At 37.6% G+C, this 23,549-nt stretch overlaps 1 protein-coding gene across 1 annotated transcript in view; it reads left to right on the top strand.

Annotated features, from left to right (window-relative positions):
* The window catches only part of LOC120776533, a 324,462-nt gene that overhangs the window by 113,819 nt on the left and 187,094 nt on the right, over positions 1–23,549 (top strand). Inside the window, 1 exon segment of the mRNA XM_040107267.1 lies at positions 17,170–19,121. Within this exon segment, the coding sequence (XP_039963201.1) occupies positions 17,170–19,121 (1,952 nt within the window).

Below are 23,549 nucleotides of genomic sequence, written 5' to 3'. Positions count from 1 at the left end.
ATCTCGAACAGCGTGTGGTAAAAGTATTCAAATCTATTGAAATTTAATAGTTTTGGAATATCAATTAAAGGATATTTTTTCAACCAATTTCAAATGAAATTATCTTATTCTCTAAACACTCCAAATATATTTTATCTGCTGGAGACAGTCTATTCCATATATAAATTTTCTGTTAACTGGCCGAAATAGAAGTTTTTTGGTCTGTCCATCATTATTAGTTACTTTGGGGAAGTAGTAATTTTCCAAGACCTGAGGTGTTCCTCTAGGGTCCTGGGAATTAAATAGCTTTATTTTTAATCGTAATCACCAAAAGAGTGGGTTTATTTTCGTCTATAAAAGAAACTATCGAGAGAATAAGATTAATAATCAGAGTATAAATTGCAATTCCATTTTATAAAAGGTAGTAACCCATATTTTTTTAAGTAAGGTGGCAACCCTATTTAAATGAAAATATTTTCCTTTTTTGTTTAATTTAATAAAAAAATAGAATATATAGGAGATATTGTTTCAAAATTTTTATAAAATAATTTATATTTTGTATAGATGGCAACCCTTTATTAGCTAAAAAAAAATCTTACATATTTTATTTTCTTTTCTGGTTGTCATTATACTGTGCTTCACTTTAATTATATTAAATATATTAAATAATTAAAAATATAATTTTCGTATTCTGTGGCAACTCTACTCAAAATTTCTTTAATACATTTTTTTTACATTTTATAATATTTATTTTGTCTCTTCAAATAAATATTATATTTTATTTCTAAATATTTAAAATACTAGTCTAACATTTTTAATAAGAGTTTGTGGCAACCCTTTAAGGATTATAAAAGTTAAAAAAATACCAATATAGTTGATTCCTACTGTACCAGTTCCTTTAAATGTTTGCCTGTTTCTGTTTATTAATAAAAACTTGAATTTTAGTGTAGGTGGCAACCCTAGTGATAAAATTGTTCTATATATTTTGTTTTTTTACATTTTAGAATATTTGTTTCAATATTTCAATTGCGTATTATATATTATTTTCAAATATTTAAAATACTATTCCAACATTTTGAGTAAGTTTTTTGCGTGGTGACAACCCTTTAAAGAATATTAAAATAAAAAATACCAGAATATTTAGTTCCTACGGCATCAGTTCCTTTAAATGTCTGCCTGTTCCTTTTTATTAATAAAAAATTTAATTTTAGTAATTTTCGGTTGATGGCAGCCCTGCCAATAAAATTGTTATACATGTATTTTTTTTACATATTAAAATATGTTTTTTAACGATTCGAGTATTAAATACTTGTACAATGAGAATAATATTCCAGCATTTTTTTAATAATTTTGACGGTTATAGGTGGCAACTCTTAAAAAATCAGAAAAATTAAAAATCGTACGTTTTATAGTTTTTTTCTATTGTTGCCGTTAGGTAATGGCAATCCTTTGCTTCAAAGTTATGAAAGAATTTAGCCTTAATTTTAGTGTCAGATGGCAACCCTAATATTTTTTGAAATTTTTTTGCAATTTTTCGAGAAAATTAAATAAATCAAGTAAATAAACTATTTTCTATTTTCTCTTATTTCATAGTTTGTTCCACAATTTGTTATACACTGTGCGTTTATTCCAGCTTGTACATGTGAGATGAGAATTTTCGCTCTCTGTTGCATTCACCTCTCAATTAATGCTAAGTGTAAATCAGTGTAAATGTAACGGTAAATATTTTCGTGACAGTTGCACAGATTGTCATCGTCAATTCCATTACAAAATACACGAGTGTAGATCTATTAATAATGTATAGAACGGTTGTTTGTTGAAGGTATGTGTATATCTGTATATACATATGCACATACATACATATGTAATGCAATGGCTACAAATCAGTTTTATGTGCAAAACGGTCCATTTTTATTAAAAAAGTACCTAAGGCAATTCCTTCTCATCAACTGATTTTCCTCTTATGTGTGCTTAGTAGTCATTATTATTATATTTTCTACAAATACATAACCTCAAAGATTTCGCCATTTATTTCATTTCGCACAATCGACTTTATTTGCTTAGGCCAATTTTTCTTGCGATTTTTCTTCGCTTATCCTTCGGTTTCATTCAACTTTTCAGCGTGGAAGAAACCAGAAAAAACAGCAAAGAAAGAAAAGTTTTTGTCGAACTTTCTCCATAATTAATAACGGTGAGCACATAGTAATTATGATTAGGTTCTTTCACTTCATTGCGAAGCAAAAGTGGGTGGCAGAAGACACTATCCTTTACACATACACATACGCATTTCCGCATGTATGTTCCGCCTCTCACTTAACTTCAATCTTCGGATTCCGAGAAACTCTCGCCAAGGGCGCAAAAACTTTATTTTTAACCCAAATAAAGTCAATGATAGTTTTGGGAATTGTATGAAAGAGATTCGAAATGGAGCGATGCCGGTAATTAATTGCTTTTGACATAACTGTATGCATTTACTGCGTGTAAAGCTTTAAAGTTGTTCGGAAAATTATTTTAAAGTTTTTGCGGTTGTAAGAGTTCTTCGAAAAATGGTTATTATGGAAAGCAGCTAACACAATTTGCAATTGCATATGAAAAATGTAGAGTATCTCTCAGTAATAAGAAAGGAACGCTTTGAAAAGTAGCTTAAATGCAATTTTTCCAGTTCAATCAGAGGCAAGTTATCTGCGGTTTTCTTCAAAAAAAAAATAAAAAATTAATTCGGGGAAGTTGAAAAAAGTTACAGCTGTTCAAAAATGAGTGCAAATAATGAAGACTTTCTCTATATTTCGAATTTTTTTTTATAAAAAAGGGAAGAATGCTACGCAAGCCACCAATGAATTTTGTGAAGTTTACGGAGACGATGCTGTATCAGTTCGTGTAGCACAATAATGGTTCGCTCGCTTCCGTTCTGGAAATTTCAATGTGAAAGAAGCACCTCGCACTGGTTGACCTATCGTTGAAAAAGTCGATGAAATTATGGAAAAGATTGACCAGGACCGTCAGCTAAGCGGCCATGACATCGCTTACTTAACATTCATCATCAAATGGTTTTGAACCATTTAAAAAAGGCTGGCTACAAAAACAAGCTCCATGTTTTCGTACCAATAGAATTGACTGTGAAAAATTTAATGGATTGAATTAATATCTGCGATTCTTTGTTGAAGCGAAATGAAATAAAACCATTTTTGAAGCGAATGGTAACAGGAGACGAAAAGTGGATCAAGCGTGGAGAAGCTGAACAAATAGTCGCAAAGCTAGGATTGACGCCTCGAAAGCTTAGGCTGAGTGTTTTGGGGGATCAGAAAGGAATCATCCACTATGAACTGCTGCAGCCTGGTCGATCGATTGATTCTACATTTTACTGTCAACAACTGATGAGATTGAAACAAGCAATCGAAAAAAGGGCCAGAACTGATCAACAGAAAGGGCTTCGTCTTCCATCAGAACAACGCATATATTTGATGACTCGGCAAAACTTGGGAAAGCATGGCTGGAAAGTTTCGATGCATCCACCATATAGCTCTGACCTTGCACCATTGGACTATCATTTGCTTCGGTCAATGTTGAAATAGTTTTCAGCATAAATAACCATATACCAGAAGAAATTGATCCGTACCATAAGAGCAGACTCTATACTCAATACAAGAAAACCATATTGTTACTTGAGATTGGTGATAACACTCAGCCGACGCTTATCTAATAGAGTATGTCTTGGCTTTAATTAAAGCCAAAATATCAAGCAAACATTTAACGTCAATAAAAGATTTCGTTCAGCTACCTAAACATACATATGTATCTCGAGGTGTCTGTCTGGGGTATATGCGGACAATTTAGTTGTAAGTGCCCATCAAAGAAGTCAGGCTATAATGCGCAACACAGTTGATTGGAGCTCATAATGAATAAATGACAACACTTTCCATAATTTACAACATTTTTCCCAATAAGCGCTAACTATAATCTGGAAAACAAAAACATTTTTTTGTGAACGCATTCTATATGTAGTTTGTCTATGTAACGCTTGAGGTTTGAGCGCTGAGTTTACGCCCATAATGCATTACTTCAAAAGTGCCGCCCAAATGTTGTTAAATCGAGCTAAATTTTGTATGCTTAGTATCCATATTATCAATACAAATTGTTGTGGTACTAGTTACGGACCAGTTAAATTTAGACCAGTTTGTATTTTTCTTCATAAATATAATTTTAACCGAAAAGAAAATATATGTTAAAAATTAATTGCAGTGATACTAGTTACAAACTAGTTGAATTTAGACCAGTTTATATTTTCTCTGTTTCTTGCATATATTTTTTACCAAAAGGCAAATTTACCTTTAAATCTGATTATATTGATATTGGTTCCGAACTAGTCGAATTTAGACCAGTTTGTATTTTCTATAAAACTTTGATTTTTTCCAGCGAAGAAAATTATTCGATTTTACCACAAAAAATTTCAGTTTCTTAAATATGATTTTAACCGAAAGCAAAATATAATATATACATACATATATGTATGTATGTACGTTCTGAACTAATTGTAGTTATACTACATAGTTACGAACCAGTTACATTTGCGTCAAATTGTGTTTTCGCTGTTTCTTAACTATATTTGAAACGGAAAGGAAAATATACGTTAAAAATTAATTGTAGTGGTACTAGTTCCAAACTAGTTGGATTTAGACCACTTTGTATTTTCTCTCCTTTTAGACCTGATTTTTTCTCTGTTTCTTAAATATAGCTTTAACCGAAAGCAAAATTTACTTTGAAACTAATTGTAGTGTTACTAGTTTCAGTTGAATTTGGACCAGTTTACATTTTCTATGAAACTTTGATGCCTGCTTCAGTAAACAAAAATATTCGGTTGTATTTCAAAAATTGTGCTATAAAAATGCCCCTATTTCTACAAACCATTTAATTATTTATTCACAAAATCATATTATGCCATAAAACAACAATATTAATAAGAGTTATCTGTTGGTGAGTAAGTGAGTTTTCTAGGTGCCACATTGAAATGAGAAATGCCTTCAATTTCATCTGCGCACTGATTGATGTCCTCGCATTGCCTGTTCAGGCGACGCTCATCATTTCAGCTGTACTCAAGTAATTTTCCGACTATTCTCATTTTTTGCTGCAACAATAACACCATAAGCTAGTTGAAATTTCTGTGAGCATAGCTCAATTGTTCTACATATAAAAGTGTATACATACCGTCGCATATCACATGACATCACAAAAACATCATCTCTTGTTTCTCTAAATGCTAGTGTGTGCTTAAAAGCACTCAGCTATCATTCCCCACCAAATTTCATTTATGTTTTTGACAAAGACAGATACCACGAGAAGTTTATTCTTTTTTTCGGCTGTCTAAACATAACAGTGCCATATAATATTTATATATGTCTGTGTGTATGCATTTCGTCAACTTCAAGCACTTAAGACCACACACACATACATACCCACACTTGCAGATAAAGAAATCCACTGCCAAGAAGTTGTAAGTTATGAATTCATGTTGCTGACATGCTGTTGCCCCATCAGCCGTAACCATCTTCCGTTTTACTCCAGCGCACTCGCGTGCTCGCTCTCTCTGGCTGTGCTCCGTCTCACTCTGCTCGAACAATTTCAAATTGATGCTATCAGCCAACAATTGAGACTGCATCATAAATCACATTCAATTTATTTCTTGTGTTTTTCAGCATTGTTGTTGCTGAAATTTTTATTGTTGCTCTTCTTCTTGTTGTTGTTTGTTTGCTTTTTTGGCTGTCACTCCAGATTGGATATTCGGCGTGAACTGATTTTCTGCGTAAAATGGCTTACGCTTGGCAACTCTGTGCCGGAATTTTGATATTGTTAGCGGTAAAAACTATCGCTAACACACACATTCACATACTATATATTTGTATATAGCTTCTACCTATGCATCTATTATTTTCGTCAGCATCAACTTACCTCCAGTCATTTGTGTCAGCGCCAAATATGGTTTGCTCTGATTTGATTTTAAAATTTGTGAAATTATTCGGCTTTTTGTTCGAAAAACATTCGAAAAGCTCAACTATAGTTTGTGTGTGTGAGTATTTGTGCATATGTGTGTTCTTGTGTCTGTCAGTTGACACCATTTGGGTTTTCGTTCCGTGTAGGTGTGACAGTTAATTGACATTTCCAGGCCAAGAAACTTCGTAGGCATTTCAACTGGTTAGAAATAATGAAATATTTATTTCGAAAATAATTTTGCGCTCAAATTGAGGTTAAATGTGCGCTTACAAATGCGGTTGCACTTTATAATTCATAATATATATATACATGAGTAATAACCGAATAAACATGAGTTTGCGACAAAAGTTTCTAGAAAAATATTTTTCTAAATTAAAATAAAATTTAACTAAATTGGGTAGCTTTGCAGTTTCATAACCAGAAAGTGAGTGTGCATATGATATGCAAAGAATAAATTGATATACACATAAGCTGTTCGATTTTCAACTTCTCTCTTATTCGGGCTATATTCTCTGCTTAAAAAGCAACAACTCACTTGCTATCATGAAAAAGAAGGATTAAGTTCTGGTGTAACCGCACATTTCATACTCTTGCAACTTTCAAGACTCAAAACTGGGAAAAATTCTTTTCGAATTTCAATAGTATTTCTAATGGGTTGCCCAATATTGTCGGTAAGAAGTTCGTAGAAGATACTGGGGTGTACTTTCTTTTCCATATCTGGGAGCTGGCATTGTTTTGAACCGACTTGGACAATTTTGGTCATAAGGCGACATGAAAAGAACCTTTGAGGAGTGGTACTATTCATGTAAAGCTCATCCGTATACATTGATTAGTACCTGAATTATATACTGGAAAGTGACAGAATAAAATTGAGTTTCGCACTGTAACATAGGAGTATCAAAGCATTGTTATATGCCGAGTTTGGTTGAAGTCGGTTGAGTAGGTTCCTGGATATGGATTTTCATCTAAATGTAGGCGGTGACATGCCCATCGTTGCAATTTGACGCCAGTTCCTATAAAGCCCTTTCGTATCATCTGGGCTCTAAACTCTTATGTCTCTGGTGTATTTAGTTATTGATTTATCGCGGTTTTAAATGGTGATCCATTAAGAGGTTCCCTACCTTTTTAAAGAAAAAACACAGAAATTTCAAAATTAGTAGGAAGTTTTCATTACCATTCCAAAGAGCATTTTCTGGCTTTTATGTTTTGGAGATTATCTTTTTCAAATGTTGACCGCTGCTACGTCGCAGTTAGTCTATCCGATGAGGCCAATTCTCGATTACACGTTCGAGCATTTCGACTGTTAACTGGCGAATGACATGAATGTTTTGCTCCAAGGACTGAATTAAAGCTAGATTGTCCGCATAGACTTTAGATTTTGCATATCCCCACAGAGAAGAGTTTAACGGTGTGATATCACACGATTTTGGTAGTCAATTGACCGGCCCAAAACGTGAAATTATCTGCTCAACGAAATTTTTCTCTTAATAAATCGATCGATTGAAGCGAAGTATGGGAAATGGTGCCATCTTGTTGAAACCAAATATTGTTGAGACCACCGGTTTCAATTTCAGGCATCAAATAGTCGGTTATCTGGCGCGATAATAGTCACCCTCCTTGACGGTTACGCTTTACCTATGATTCCACCTGCCCTTAAACCACACCAAACCGTTTTTCTTTCTGAACAAAATGGCAGCTCTTGTATATCTTCAGCTTGCTCTTCGTCCCAAATGCGGCAATTTGCATGTCTCATCACTGAATAAAATTTGGTTCGAAAATGCCTTATTTTCTTGTAGCCCATAGAGCGAAGCGATGTCGCATGGGAAGGTCAAGCGGTTTCTGTCACAATCTATATTTGGTACGTCAAGTTTTTCCATACGTCAGTCCGCCAAATCGACTCTTCACGGTCTTCTTGTACACTCTCTGTTACTCCTGCTATGTTTTCTTCTAGACGTGGTCTATTCGGTCGAATATTATCCAATAATGAATGCTGGGTCGCAAGATGGGTGATGGTGTTGCGAATTGTACGGTCAGTAGTTTTGTGGATTATAAGTTGAGCGAGGCGCGTGATACAGATCTTAGAGAACCTGAACTTTCGTAATAAAGTTGAACGAATTGTAAACGTTGTTCAGGCGTTGGTCTTTCCATGATGAAATGCCAAACAATACTGAACAAAACCAACATGACAGCTTGACACGGCCCACGAGTGAACTATCAAAACAAGACTATTGTAAAAATACATCTACCTCGATCATCCGTTATAAGTACATTTCATATTATAAAAATCGATTTTGTGAAATTAAGAAGTGGACCTCTCGACTAAGATGGATGGAACACAGCGAATAATCTGATTTAGTTATTTATACACGCTGTTGCAAACTCGTCACCTGTTGAGGTATTTGAGGCTGGTGAGTACAGAAAAGGAAAATATCGCCAAAGCGCTAAAATGCATGCCTTTACTGGTGTTTCGAAGCTGCGGCAACTTGAAACTGAAAGAAAGTTGAGCTCCGAAATTTATTAACATTAAGTAAAATATTAGGTGATAGACAGAAAAAGGGAAGAGAGAGAAAAGAAAAATAGAGAAGCCGTATTAATCAGCTGTTGTATTCTATAATATTTAGAAGACTTATGCTATAAAGGACGGCTCAAGAACATGAAAAATAAACTGCAATTTCTCTTTGTATATTTTCATAACAACAAAATCGAATCACAATTAAAGCATGGATATAAATTATAAAAGCAGACTAATATATACATGTGTAGGTATTGATAAGTTACTTGAAAATCAAATCCGCCAATCCACAACTCAAACAGAATATATTTAGTTAATCTGCCATTTAGAAATTCATGCTTGATCGGGTTCCCTTCAACCCCATAATGGAGTAGACATTTTGTACGCACTCATATGTATGTATGTATGTACATGTGTGTGTGTGTGTACTGGAATGTGTGTGAGTAGTGAAAACTAAAAGCAACAAAAATGTACTTATAATAAAAGTAAAATATTTGGCAAAGGCTAACAATTGAATCATTTTTATATACATATGTGTGTGGGCTTATAAACGCATATATGTGTGCATGTATTTGTGTGTCCACATTATAACTATACAGATCACTGTTAAGCTCTTCATGCTTATTTAATTCAGATCATAGAATTTACAGTAAGAAAAAAATGTTTAAATGAATGAAAATCATCGCAGTAATGGCCAAAAATAGTTTTTCAGCTAAATTCGGAATTAGAAGCGATTACGTGAATTAAATATATACTAAAAATTATATTATATTATTTATTTAATTTAAAGCCAATAGGTCTTTCATTGAAGAGCATTGCAAATTGAATACCAAAAATATTTGAATTATACACACATGTGGATATGAATATATATAATGGGCAAAAAGTAGTAAGACTTTGTTCATAATTCTAACATTCTTAATTTATTCTTTAAAATGGATGTCGTCTGCCTCCAAGTAATCCCCTGTGGCTCCAATACACTTCTGCTAACGTTTTTTCCAATCCTCGAAATAGTTGTTATAGTTACTTTCCGGTATAGCCTTAAATGCGCTTAGAGATTCACGTTCAATTGACTCAAAATGGCATCCTCGAGCGTTTATTTGAGTTTGCTGAATAGCCAGAAATCATATGAAGCTAAATTTGGCGAAAAACTCAAGAAAAAATGCAGTATGCAACGGTGCTTTTATTGGGTCACAAGCCCATAATTTCGGCCTCTTTTTAAGAATAGCTTCGCGCAAACGACGCATAACACTCAAATAACGGGTGGGCCATATCAAGTTTTAAATTTAAAAAGTCAATAAAGAAAAAACGGCTTTATATTTTTCAAAGGTCTAACATTTATTTAAAAGGTTGTTTTATGAAATTTATTTGTGGAAACCAATTTTGGACAAGTGACCACCGCGGTTGAGTTTTCAGTAGCTTATCCGATCCACCCAAGTTTGGAGTACTTTCTCGATGGTTTCCGGCCTTATGGCAGCTACAGCAGCTTGAATCTCATACTTTAGATCTTGAATTGTTTCTCGATGGTTGGCGTAACATTTATCTTTAACAGCTCCTCACAGAAAATAGTCCAACGGAGTTAACTCGCAGCTTCTGGGAGGCCAATTCACATCACCTCTGATTATGCGATTTTTGAAGATAGGGCGTAAAAGATTGAGTGTAGCGTTTGCTGTATGGTACGTAGCTCTCCAAATGTGACAATTCTGCTTGTTAACGTAACCATCGAGGTGGAAATGAGCCTCGTCCGAAAAGATGATTTTTCGGTAAAATTGACCATCATCGGTCAAACTTTCAAATTTTCAATATTTCCCAGTTTTCTTCTAGTGAATAGCGACCCATTTCGTAAATTTTAGACTTTTTACTGAATATCTGTCACTTTCCGCATGGTATTTGACGTTTCCAATGTCGAAATATAGATAATTCAAATTTAAAACGTTAGATGGCCCACCCGTTAGTATTATTTGTTGACAGTTTTGTTGAAAAGAAATTCCGAGTGCACACATCGATAATCGAAGAAAACTGTCAACATAACCTCAGTTTTTGACCTTTCATGTGGGCTTATCGGCTGTTTCCGGCTCGTAAACGTAGTTCAAGACTCTTCGTCAGTAATAAAATGTTTCAAGACTTCCTGATAGTCAGAAAGCAGTGACGGTAATACAACGCTGATTTTCGAAAAAAATTTGTGATTTTGGAACCAATCATGTTTTCACTTTTCTTAAGCCCAATTGATCTTTCAAAATGATTTTCACTGATCCTTTCGATATTCCAACAATGCCAGTAAGATCTCTGACTGTTAATCGTCGCTTCTCAAACACTAATTCCTTTATTTTTTGACGTGCTGATCATCAGTTGTTGTTGATGGCCGTCCTGAACATAGTTTGTCGTCAACGGTCTTGACCCTCTTTAAGTAATTTAAGTTTGGACAACAACCCGAACTTGTCGTTTGGTAATATGCGTTTGTTGCAGATAAATGTGCAAGAGAGCGGCTGTCATCTGTCAATGAAAGGACTAACTGTTTGTGGCATATATATAGATTCTCTTTTTACGACTTAGTATACTCGTACAGTGTTTTGGTTAAAGTTTTAGTTAAAGATTCGGTTAAAGTTTTGGTTAGTTGTTATAAAGTTTTTTTCTCTTCAGAATATTTAGAAATTCCACATAGTCTACTATTAGCGGCCAGCACATTAAAAAGCAATTTTTCCCAGGCTATCATCTATTTACCATTTTTCTGCTTACTATCTTTTTGAGCTACACTATTTTCAAAAATACAAAAACAGACTAAATTAATGCCGCCATTTAAGTGGCTATTAGCCTTGATACGGACGGCAGCGTTAATCTGGATTAACATCCAGCGCACGGCAGCTATGCGAGTTTTTGAAAACTCATGGCAGCTCATTAATCCTTTTATAATGTTTTCAATGAAAAATTGATAAAGACCAAAACCATTTTTATTCTGAAAGCATATCAACACATTATTTTTAAAACTGCATCATAACCTAGAGAGTTTTATTGATATTATATTGAGGAATTTGATAGAAGCAGCTGTCAGGGGTTGTTTGTATTGTCATTCACAATAATTTAAATTGAGCATTGGCTAAATAATGTTAACCAATCTCTTCAAAACTCCCTAAAAGAATTTTGAGAGTTATTTTGGATTCAGCAACAGAGTGCGTTGTGGTAACTCCTGAATTAATCTGAAAATGCGCAGATTAATCTGGTTTAACGCTGCCGTCTGTCATCGCTATATAAGCTTTCTTTTATGGTACATACAACATATTTTTCTTTCTAATTCACCCAGGACCATTGTAGCTTTGACAAAGTGTGAACTCTCCACTGAAAGAACTTTTCTACTTTTAATTCAATATGTATTTTTTTTTTTATAAATAATGGTTTGCTTACTTTTTAAACTGTCAAATAACTCCAGTGCCTCCAAACAATTTATTCATAATGCTCAAACATATGTCATTTTTAAACTCGTTTATTTTGATCAAATTAACCCTTCAAATTCTGAGCTTTTTTTCGTTTATTTTAAGGGGCCTTTTTTATCAATACTGACACTTGTAAAATTTCATAATTTTTTGGGTCATAAGGTATTTTTTGATTTCCTAAAAATACAGGCCTAACCCATTAAGTCAGCAAAAATTGTTTTTTCATAAAACACCGTTGTTATTTATGAGAAGAAATTAGTTAGCTTTCTTCTAAGAGAACCAAGCAAATCGTCGTTTCGTACATTAACCTCCACTCATTTGATGAAAAACTCAATAACCGTTATTTATTGTAGTCCATATGTCCAATACAAACATGATTAATAAACTCGCATTTCACATTTTCCATTTCGCCGCCCACTTTCACACACACTATGGAATATTTACTATACCCATATTGTATATTAGGGTGAGCCAAAAATAAAGTTTTGGAATTTTGGCTTAAAATTGTGCCGCTATATATGTATGTAGGAAAAAATATCCCTGCAGTGAAGAAACAAAATTTCCCATATAAATAACCCTTTATATTAGGGTGTATATTATGGAGAGCCAAAAATAGACTTACGGAATTTTGAGTTGCAATTGTGTCATTATATATGGGGAAAAATATCCCTGCAAAGAAGAGACAAAATTTCCCATATGAATAATTTCTTATATTAGAGTGCGGAAAAAATAAACTTATAGAATTTTGGGGTAAAATTGAGTCACTATGAACACATAAAATATCTCTGTGACCCACAATTTTCCATAAAAATAACCCCTTACATTAAGGCGAGCAAAAAATAAAACTTATAGAATTTCGGATTAAATTAAATACACAAAAATATAACTGTAACGTAAAAATATTGAACTTAATTTTAAGAGTTGTCGTTGACCGTTTAAAAAATCCCATTTAAATAACCCCCAAATAAACTGTTTTCATTAATAATACCAAAAGCTTTGGGAACTGGAAATATTTGAGTAATCAACGACACATTTTAAAATTAAACTGAAATACTTTCATTGCAGGGATATTTTTTCGGATCAAAAGTTTAGGAATTTTAAATAAAAAAAAACTATTTTTTAATTGGAAGATTTTAAAATTAAGCCAAATATGTCCCTTGTAGGGATATTTTTCGCCTCAAATATATATTCGTGTTAACCCAGGAGTTGAATAGGTATTTTTTTTGACGCACCCTAATATACATATATACCCATATGAAGTTGCAGTGGTCACTACTGCCATCCATTGCAGTGTGCCCACACACAAACATAATAAATACTTGAAACACACCTACACATGCACACATACGCGCACAGTAGTTGACAATGGCCAGAGATGCTATTAAAAGGTTATGCATTCCGCCTTTAATGGTTGTTGACCGCTGATGATGTTATAAGAGAAATGCATTAAAAGAATGCAATCGAATATTTGTGCCACACACACACACAAAAACAACAAATAAATAATAAAAATTCTTCACACACCCATAGACACCCAGTTACAGCCACACATATGGCATAAGTGACATAAATGGCGTTTAGCATGTGTGTGTGTGTTCGGCACTTCGTTCGCACTCCGAAGTGGGTCAACGTGGATTATGTAATTAAAAACAACAACGTCGGATATCTGCAAATCGCTGAATTGAAGTGGAGCAGCAGAAATTGAATTTTAGTAAAGAGACAAATGCAATGCTAGAAAGAAAAATGAAAAAAATACAAAAAAAGGCAATAACATGAAAATGGAAATGGCGGCGGAAATGGAAATGAAATTATGCAAGTTATTTAGAATTGAAGAAGCAAAAAGAATAACACACACACACTTCATTGTTGTGTTAGCACGCTCTCAGTTATTGCCGCTCAACAATGCGCACTTGCAGCATGGCGCACACCTTGGCGTATACGTGACCTGAAATATGCAGCGGAGATATTTATAATAACAATCGAGTTTTATAGCACGACGACATTGTTGCAGCCACCTATATTACACTCCTTGCACATCGGTGACAAGTTTTTATGCTAAAAATGCAAAATCAAAATAAATGCAATCTACAGTTAATCCGACATGTTTGCATACTTGTTGCCATAGCTGGGATTTGTGGCACTCTGCAACGGCTTGTGAGAGAGCTGCGGTGTTATAGAGAACTTTTTGTATTAAGAACTAGAAACCAGCTAGGAAAGTGCTTGAGATTGGCTGGTGAAATTAATGAAGTGAAATACTAAATATTAAGACATATTTGTTTATTATTATACATTTAAGAGTTATGAAGTGTGGAGTCCTCGAAGAGGTTAAACTTATACTGGGAGTAAGGAAGAAGTAACCTTAATATTCACTAACATGTTTTATTATATACATATGTAATTGAGCATATAAAAACAACTTGCAAAAAAGCTAAGCTGTAGCTATGCAAGGACTTGATTTATATGGTTGTTTGATCTGAAAAAATATATTTAGAGATTGTAGCGTTTTCTTGGATAATAATCCATGCTGAATTTCATGAAATCTTCTTCTTCTTCTACATTGGAGTAGACACCGCTCAACTCGCGTAACAACAGCGCGCCAGTCGTTTCTTCTTTTCGCTACGTGGCGACAATTGGAGATTCCATGCGAAGCCAGCTTCTTCTCTCCCTTGCCGTTCCATCGGAGTGGAGGTCTTTCTCTTCCTCTGCTTCCCCCGGCGGGTAATGCTTCGAATACTTTCAAGGCTGGAGTGTTTTCATCCATTCGACGACATGACCTATCCAGCGTAGACACTGCCTCTTAATTCGCTGAACTATGTCAATGTCAGATGTTGCCTCTACACCACATTACAGGACGGGGATGATGAGTAAAGAAGTAGAAAAATTACTTCACTTTTTCACACTTCGAAGTAGCACCTGTTGACAAGAGTTATTCTGCGATGCAATTCGAGGCTGACTTTGTTGTTGTTGTTAATACTGGTTCTAAAATAGACGGATATTTTCTACGACTTCGAAGTTATGACACTCAACAGTGACGTCGGAGCCGTAAGCGCGAATGAGGCGTCTGCTTGCTTCGCTTCCAATCCATCGTTTCCGCCACTTCGTTGTTCTTCAGACGGGTAATTGGTATTCAAACTTGTTCATGATCGGGCAATGGAATGTTTTCTCCATCGTCATCGATTGGGGAATCGGGTTCACCATCTCCTGGTGTTATGCTTTCACTGCCACTCAGCAGGCTGGAAAACTTTTTCCTCCATAATCATCGTCATCATCGGGAGGTTCTACAGAAGTATGCGCCGGTCTTAGAATCTTCTGTTAGTCGATAACGGAGGTGCCGACAAATAAGTAGCTTCTTGATGAGAAAAGGTAATAGGCTAATGTTCAGATCTGTATACACAAAAAAGGTATTACTTAAATTGTACGATCATTGGCTGTATGAAAAATAGCTCCGTTTTGTTGTAACCAAAAGCCTTCCACATTAACATCCTCCAATTCAGGCAAGAAAAAGTCGTTATTCATGACTTTATAGCGTTCTGCGTTGGCTGTTACATTAGGGACGGCTTCGTTTTTGAAAAAATATGGACCCATAATTCACTCTGCCCAAAGAGTACTCCAAACCGTGACTTTTAGCATGTAGCAGCATTACAACATTGGCCTCTGGATTATCATCGCTCCAAATGTGACGTTTTTGTTTATTAGTATACCTATTCAACCAAAAGTGAGCGCGTCTACTCTCTTTCTTTCTTCTCAGGAGATGGCACCATCCTCCTAGCCAGCGAGTTTAGCAAGCAACTTTTGTCGCTTGACAGTTGATTTAATATCAATCGTCTGTGGGTTTACCCTCTCCGCTCTCATTTAGCACTCTCTTAGCCGACTCGAGGGTGTTAGCATACTGCCCATATATCTGCGCAGCCTGTTTGTTATCGTAGCGCTCCAAGATTTTGGCTGTCAAGCAGCGGTCTGTCTTCTGATTTATTTTTTGCCTCCCGTAGAGCCCCTCAAGCGTCTAGCAGAGGTTTCTTTGTTACTACTAGCGATTCCGCCGCGTATGAAGGTTCTACCCAATTTTTTATACGGCGATTTCTAGCGGCTTCCTTCGATCTACTGTTTATAAAAGGTAACATCCCTACACTTGCAATCCTCACCGTTTCGTCCAAGTTTATTTTGTTTTCAAGTGTTTGCTGTCCATGCTTATTGGATCCCCACTCAGAGCCGTTACCCGTCCTCCGAAAATATCCCAAGGTTGCCTCAGTAGGAAGATCAAGTCGAGGGTTCACACAAATCCTTATGAGGCTATACGCTAACAACCGACCAGCGTCGGTCTCAACATACACTTACCACGCCAACTTAACGACGACGGGAGTAATTGTACACTGAGGCCTGTCCGGGGTTTTAAGGCAACAATTGCCTCTCAACCGTTAGGTATCACTCCATCTTACTCAGATGTCAGAATACCGCAACTGCTCGCTGAAGGTTCTAACCAACTCTTAAAGAGCTAATTCTACATCATAATCATGAAGATCGCAGGGCATTTAGCGTTACCTACGATGCACCAACTCGGAGGCGCCCCAAACTGCATTCCCTGTGGGTCTTGATTTTTCAATATTCACTGATTTAGTATCTAGGAAACTCATCCGTCTTCAAGATCCCCTTATAAATAGATGTGATATTTCTCATAATAATGATGCTTTACTGGAGGCAAAGTTGAATTCAAAAATTAATCAAAAAAATTTGGAGAGCTTTTCCAGATAAAGGTTCATAAAGATTAGGGATTCTTATAATTCAAGAACTTGAATATGAAACCTAGGCCGAAAAATATACATACATTCCACTCAGCCTTACAGAACATTGATTCCACATCATTTATCTCCTGGAAGCGATTGAGAGTTCTCATAATATGCCTTTTTAAAGAAAGAGACCGAGAAAAGTGGAAGAGGAAAAAAATAAAGAAAAGGAGAGAGGCGGCTTAACTAATTGCTCGCTATCTCAGGAGCAAAAACGTCTTAACTGTTCTAAATTATACCCAAATCGTCAAGGTAGGAAAAGCTTTCACAGAAGAGCTTGACCGATAGTAAGCTCACATTTTTATTAATGTTTTTGAGCTTTGTCCATAATATCCATCTCCTAATAATACTACTTTTCATGATTTTTAATAAAACTATTAGACTTTGAGATATATTAATATTTCTACTTATTTACACACATATTCGCAAATAATATTTTCAAATACCCTTTATCAACTTCTTGCTTTCCACTTTTTCTTTTCAGTTCCACTAATCTACCCACAATAACCACAACAGCACATTCATCACTAGACTCCGATCAACAAACTCCGCAACTCAAAGCGCCACGCGATCAAGGTAAACGACCACCGCTCTACCGGCAGGACTACTCCACCTGCGTGGACTCGAGCGAAGCGCAGTCGGACGATAGTCACCTAACGCGCGACTCTGTAACACGCGAATCACAGAACGACGAACTCTCCTCGTCGACACACGACAAACTTGACGTCAGCACACTACCGTTACCCGCGTTACCGCCCAAAAAACGACGTACACGCTTGCGCGCCAGTCCATCGCGCCATCATAGCGGCAGCAGCAATCGCCGTGGTTACGAGCATGACACGGCTGCTGTTGGCGGCAGCGACGAACAGCGACACAGCAACATAACAACTGGTGCGCTAAACTTGAAAGTAGCCAACAACGCGTCTGCTGGTGCTGGCAGCGGTAGTGGCGGCAGTTGTGGCGAAACCACACCACACCTCTCCGCCTTTCAACAGTACGTGGCGAAGCGTCGCGAAAGTCTCGAGGCATCAACGCGCAGCTTCAACGAAAAACTGGAAGCGCGTAGAATGCATTACCACATGGGTGGTGGCGGCGGTAGCGCAACGGTAGGTGGGCCCGCGGCCGGCGGTGGCGCTCACATGCCCACCTATCTATTTGGTGAACATTATTATGGTGTGCCCGCGAAAGTAACGGGCGCGCGCAAGTCGACACATGGCAATAAGGAGGAAATCTTTCTCAACAAATCCGGCTGGGTGCAGGTGAACACAAAGCGTAATAGCGAGGAAAATCGCGGCGGCGTTGGCGTTAGCGGTGGCGCTGGCTATCGTAACGCCAGCTATGCGCATCAAAATGGCGGTAGTGTTGATGGTGAGCGTGAACGCGAGCGCGAACGCGATCTACGGCGTACAGTGCGCGTCATACAAATCGATAATACGCGACGTTCGGATAGAGCGCGTCAAGCGCTACAGCAACAGCAACAATATTCGCTGGATCCAGCATTCAGTATGGGTAAATATCCGGCCAGCAAAGTGGAGGAGCTGATACAGCGCAATCAAGCGCGCGCGGGCAACGCGGGCGGTCCGGTGTTTGTGACAACGCGCGACAATGCTTTGCGTCCAGGCTATCGAATCGTCGATCCGCAGCTGGCTAGCATACTCAATGAACGTCCCGGTTTCCTGCCAGTGCGTAATTTACACGATGCCGACTCCCCACCGCCCATTACGCCCATCCTCTCGCCACCTCCCGCTTTCCAAGATAGCAGTAAATCGAAATATGTTGACCGTCGTAAAACCATACCAATACGTCAACATCAATCAGCGTTAACCGCTAACAATTTACTCGTCTCGAGTGTGAGTAACGGCGGCGCTGGCAAGGGTATGGTGTTTTCACGCAGTTTTGAGTATGATGCGCGTCGCAATGTGCCAGCCGACACTTATGTCGAAACATTTTCGCGCAGTTTCGATGGCAATCTGTCGGAGCGTCCACCACTGCAGCGCGAACGTTCGCCGAACTTCAGCACGCTCACCGGCAATTCACCCAACTATTTGACAAAGAAAGATTCGGTCGGCGGCAGCAGCGGCAGTTTACGTAGCCGTGATAATTCGCCGAAGTATCAGCACCCACAAACCACTGCCTATTTGAACGCGTCCATAAAGGAGGCGCCGCCCGCCTACAGTTTGGCTAGCGCGAATGCGAATGCGGGCGCCAGCAGTCGTTTTTCACCGCGTTCGCGTCATGAGCGTTCGTTTGAGCGCTCGAAGAGCCACAATGTGTTGGTGCGCTCGCGAAAGTCACAGTTCAGTCGCGGTTCCAGCGGTGGCGCAATTGTGGGCAGTCAACAACAGCCAATGGTCAGCGTGGGTATGTCACGTTTTCGCAGTTTCGACACGACGGCGAGTCAGCGACTGAACTCATGCGATAGTGGCGCGAGATCAGGTGAGTTCGAAGAATAAATTGTGTTCTTGTAAGAGAAAATGTATGGTGTGTATTTCTGTTGTGGCTTCGTAGCTGTGGCTAAAACTCCAGAGCTTCTATGAATTAGCGATTCCTAGTTTTTAAATTTAATTTCAGGTTCCTGGCCACTTTGAATTTTTTTGTTGTACTATATGTTATTATATAATATACATAAGTAATTGCTCTTCGCCTTTCTTTTTTTTTTACTTCCCCTATACGTTCGAGAATACTTGTGCACTTACTCTTACTTAATCTTAGATCCGCGGGTCTGCTTCCCTCATTCTCTGTCGCATTTTCTTTTGCACTAGTTTTAACTTAACACTGCGCGGAACCAAACCTATCTATATTCCATTATTGAATTCCTCCTCTGGAAAAAGACTGAATCACCGCTTCTTTGTTCAGTTGTCTGAGCTTTAAAGTCTCGTCCTCAACTATTTTCCCCAAGAATCTAGAGTGACTCTTGTGCCACTTCGACCAGTATATTGTAGGAAATTAAATTCCTACTTATTCCGTGTTGACCGCGATATATCAATATATGGTGATCCATTTCGAGGTTTCCTAAGTAAAAAAAAGATAAGAAACTTCAAATTTAACATTATTTGGCATTTATTTTTTGAAGATGGTAAATCCCTTAATGACACGCGTGATGCTTTTCTCCAAGACCTGAATCGAAGCAGGAAATGTCCGCATCGATTTTAGACTTTACATATCCGCACAGGAAAAAGTCTAACGGTCTGATATCACACGATCTCGGTGGCCATTTGATCGGCAATTGGCGTGAAATTATCTGATCACCTAAGAGTTCTCTCAATAAATCCATTGATTGATGCGATTTCTGGAAAGTGACGCCGTCTTGTTGAAACCAAATGTCGCCAAGACCGCGAGCTTCAATTTAAGACATTAAATAGTCGGTTTTCATGCCGCGATAATAGTGGCCATTGACGGTTATCGCTTGGTAAGGTCGAGCGGCTGCAGTTCTTGTACAAGTTGCTTTTTGGACACTTTTTTACTAAAGATCTTGACGTAAAACGATCCAAGTCATTGCAAACGTCGGTCCGAGTTGCTGAGAACGGTGCCGAGTCTACTGAACGGGATATATTAACCGCTACAACATTAACCTGAACCATGCGCTTCCATTTTTCTATAGCCAAGAATACCAGATAATGAATGTTTCAGGCGTTTTAGATATGATGTATAAAAAGAAAAATTGCTAATTCGCTCATTTAATGGCTTGCCTGAAACGCTTATAAACCCAGTCCAAGCAAAAGACTTTCTTAATTGTTCAATTAGTCACTCAATTATTGACTTATTTACGTTTTAACTTGGTATGAGTAATTGCTTCGGTTCATGACCTACCGGAGACACTTATAAACTGAAGACGCTTACCTTTTTAACTCAGAAAGAGTTTACGACTTCTTTAATTACTCAATTACTGGTTTAATTAACCGGTTAAGTAGTCACTTAATATAAAGAGGCGCTCCATTTAACCTACTCTTTTTGTAGGGCTGATAATTTTTTAACCTACCATATATTTGAAAACATTCTATTTGCCTCAGTTAAGGGCCTGTCTGAAACGTTTATAACTCTGCATGATTTCAACAACCGCTTAATTTTGGCTTAATTAGCAGTTATAGGGTTATAATTATTCAATCAGCAGCTTAATTAATTCCTTCACTCTTTAATTAATAAACTTTACTTAAAGAGGCACATGCTTTAAGCCTGCTCTTTTACATTTGAAGCTAATAAGTTCCTGGTTCATATGATCTCTTCTGGTATATGCCATCAATTCATTTGCACATTTTCATTGAAAACTCAATATTTTATTGCAGCTTTACTGAACATGGAAAAAGGCAATTGAAAAAGTTTGCAACTTAACTTTAAATTATTTGAAATGCATTCATTGCAGCCGAGCCGAGTTGTGCATGTAGCCGGCACAGCGCGGCGTCAGTTGCTGCAAAGCTTCACGAAAGTTTCAAGGATTCGCTCATTCGAGCTTAAATCAGCTCATATGCACATATGTATGTTTGTATGTATGTCTCCATTATATTATATAAGCATATATACGACTCCGATTTACATACAGATGCCTGCTGCTGCATTCATTCATCGCTGACTACCGTTAGATCCCCAGATCCGTTTTATGTGCGTGTGCAATGAAGCGCAACAACGGAATGAATGCGAGCATAATGTCAAAGTTCCAGCGTTGCTTTGACAAATGCAAAACTCTCGTCGACTTTGGTGGAATGTGTAGGTCGTCTTGGCAGCGGAAGAGCATAGGGATTATATTAGTGAGCTATACGTGGGTATACGCCATAAATACAGGTGTGAAAAGTGACTAATTTTCGTTTTTTACTTCGTTGCACTTGGTTCTTAAATTTTTAAATAGGATAAGAGTCAACGAACGTTTAAAAAAGCGGGGGATTAAAGTTTTAAGTTTTTGGAATTGAAAAATTTTGATAAATGTAAGCAAGAGTCTTGTGAAATAGAAGGAACGAGAAACACTTACATATATGACTGAAGATTAGAATATGTTAGAGATAGAGCCAAAGTTCTGGTGGTAGGCAATAGATTGTTGTTACTTTTACAGATGTAAACAACATTCTTCAAATAATTTTCAGTAACAAAGTCCTTGGCCAAATAAAAATCCGAGCCCGTTTCGCTTATACCGAGCTGGCTTGTTGAGTAAGCAGATATAAAAGGGTTTCTTTACTCTGCTATGACTCCTGCTCTTGATTAACTTATACACCAAAAATAGAGATTTTTCAACGGCAAATGGCAGGTAGAAAGAAGGCTCGGACTATTACACAATAACTTTTGTATATGATGGAAAACATTACACAACTTTTTAAGGAAGACCGGATTACATCCCGGGGGACTGGATATGAGTCAGAGTCACGCCATCAGCCTCTCCTTCTTCTTACTAAAAACTCTGGATAGACTAATGGATTAGAATATAAGGGGGAGCATTCCGAGGGACCATTTATCAGGAGCGCAGCATGCTTATTGTAGAGGCAAATCGTGTCTTGGCCTAAGGTGGCGTAAGGAATTCGATGTTGGAACCTTCCTTGATATTGAGGGAGGTTTCAATAACGTCCTGTAGGAAGCAGCCGCAACTGCTCTGGGCGGTCTTAGGGTTGAATCATACATCAAACACCTAATTTTCAGTCTCCTGTGCGACAGAGTGATTGTAACGGAATGGAGAAACTCACGTGCTCGATGAAATGTGAGTAAGGAAAACGCCACAAGCGTCGCCTTTTCCATGGATCCTGATCGTTAATGACCTGCTTAAAAAACATGAAGATCGTGGTGGCAGGGTGATTGCCTATTCAGACGATGTGGCGCTTATGGTCAAAGGAAAGTTCCTGAGTACCGTTTACGAATTGACGCAGAGATATCTCAGCGTCGTAACAAATCAACCCAAATAAACCGAGATGGGTTTATTCACTAGAAGATAGAAGATCCCGGCGGCGTCGCTGCCGCGAATTGGAGAAATCCGTCTGTAACCTGCGGATACAGTAAAAAATCTAAGGTTAATTCTGGATAGGAAGCTTTCATGAAAGCAGAATATTGTAGAGAGAGAAAAAAGGAATCGATTGCTTTGTACTGCTGTAGACCATTGGCAAAAGGTGGGGTCTTTTACTTAAAGTGGTCCTCTGGCACTATGACACCGTAGAGGGCTCTAAAAAAAACCACTCTTGCAAAGAATCTCTCAGAGCATTCAATCGGTGACGCTCAGCAGCATTTGTGGTGCACTAAGGTGGACTCCAACCATGGCAATTAACACCAACCTGCTTATATTGCCCGTGGCTTTGATTTCATACTGCATCACTTCGGTCATGGAGTCAATAAATCAATCTCTGGAGGCTCATTTTCTTCCCATATACCGGTGAGGGACTAGTTCTTATCCACGGATGGGTCAAAGCTTTGAGGAAATATTGGTGAAGGGGTTGACTGTCATTTATTCCAGTTTCAGACTTCCTGACTATTGCAGTATCCTCAAGGCCGACGTTGCAGGCATTAACGTAGCAGTAGATTTACTACTCCGGCGTATAGCCTCCTTCAGAGAAGTGACCATCCAGTCAGATAGTAGCGCAGCTATACTAGCCTTGAACTCATTAACAGTGCGTTCAGGGCTGGTCACAGGAAAGTGTAAAGCTGATGAGCTAGCAATAAAAGGCAACCTAGAACCGCTATCTGTAGAATGGGAGTTGATAATAATAACTGACAGTCAATCCAACTGCGTTCCTTGGCACCTCACGAGGTAATCTGCAAATTCTCTGTTTTCGGTTCCTGGTTTTTCTACACACCACCGGAGTCCAGGAATTTGCCTGTTTTTCTGTAAATCCTAGAGGAAATCTTCCCAACCACGTTACTTCCATTCAAATTTCTATTTCGATGCTGCTCAAAATC

The sequence above is a fragment of the Bactrocera tryoni genome, chromosome 5 (genome assembly GCF_016617805.1).
Source record: "Bactrocera tryoni isolate S06 chromosome 5, CSIRO_BtryS06_freeze2, whole genome shotgun sequence".
NCBI classification, from domain to species: domain Eukaryota; kingdom Metazoa; phylum Arthropoda; class Insecta; order Diptera; family Tephritidae; genus Bactrocera; species Bactrocera tryoni.
The sequence above is the reverse complement of the archived record's forward strand: the minus strand, read 5'-3'. Positions and strand labels throughout refer to the sequence as shown.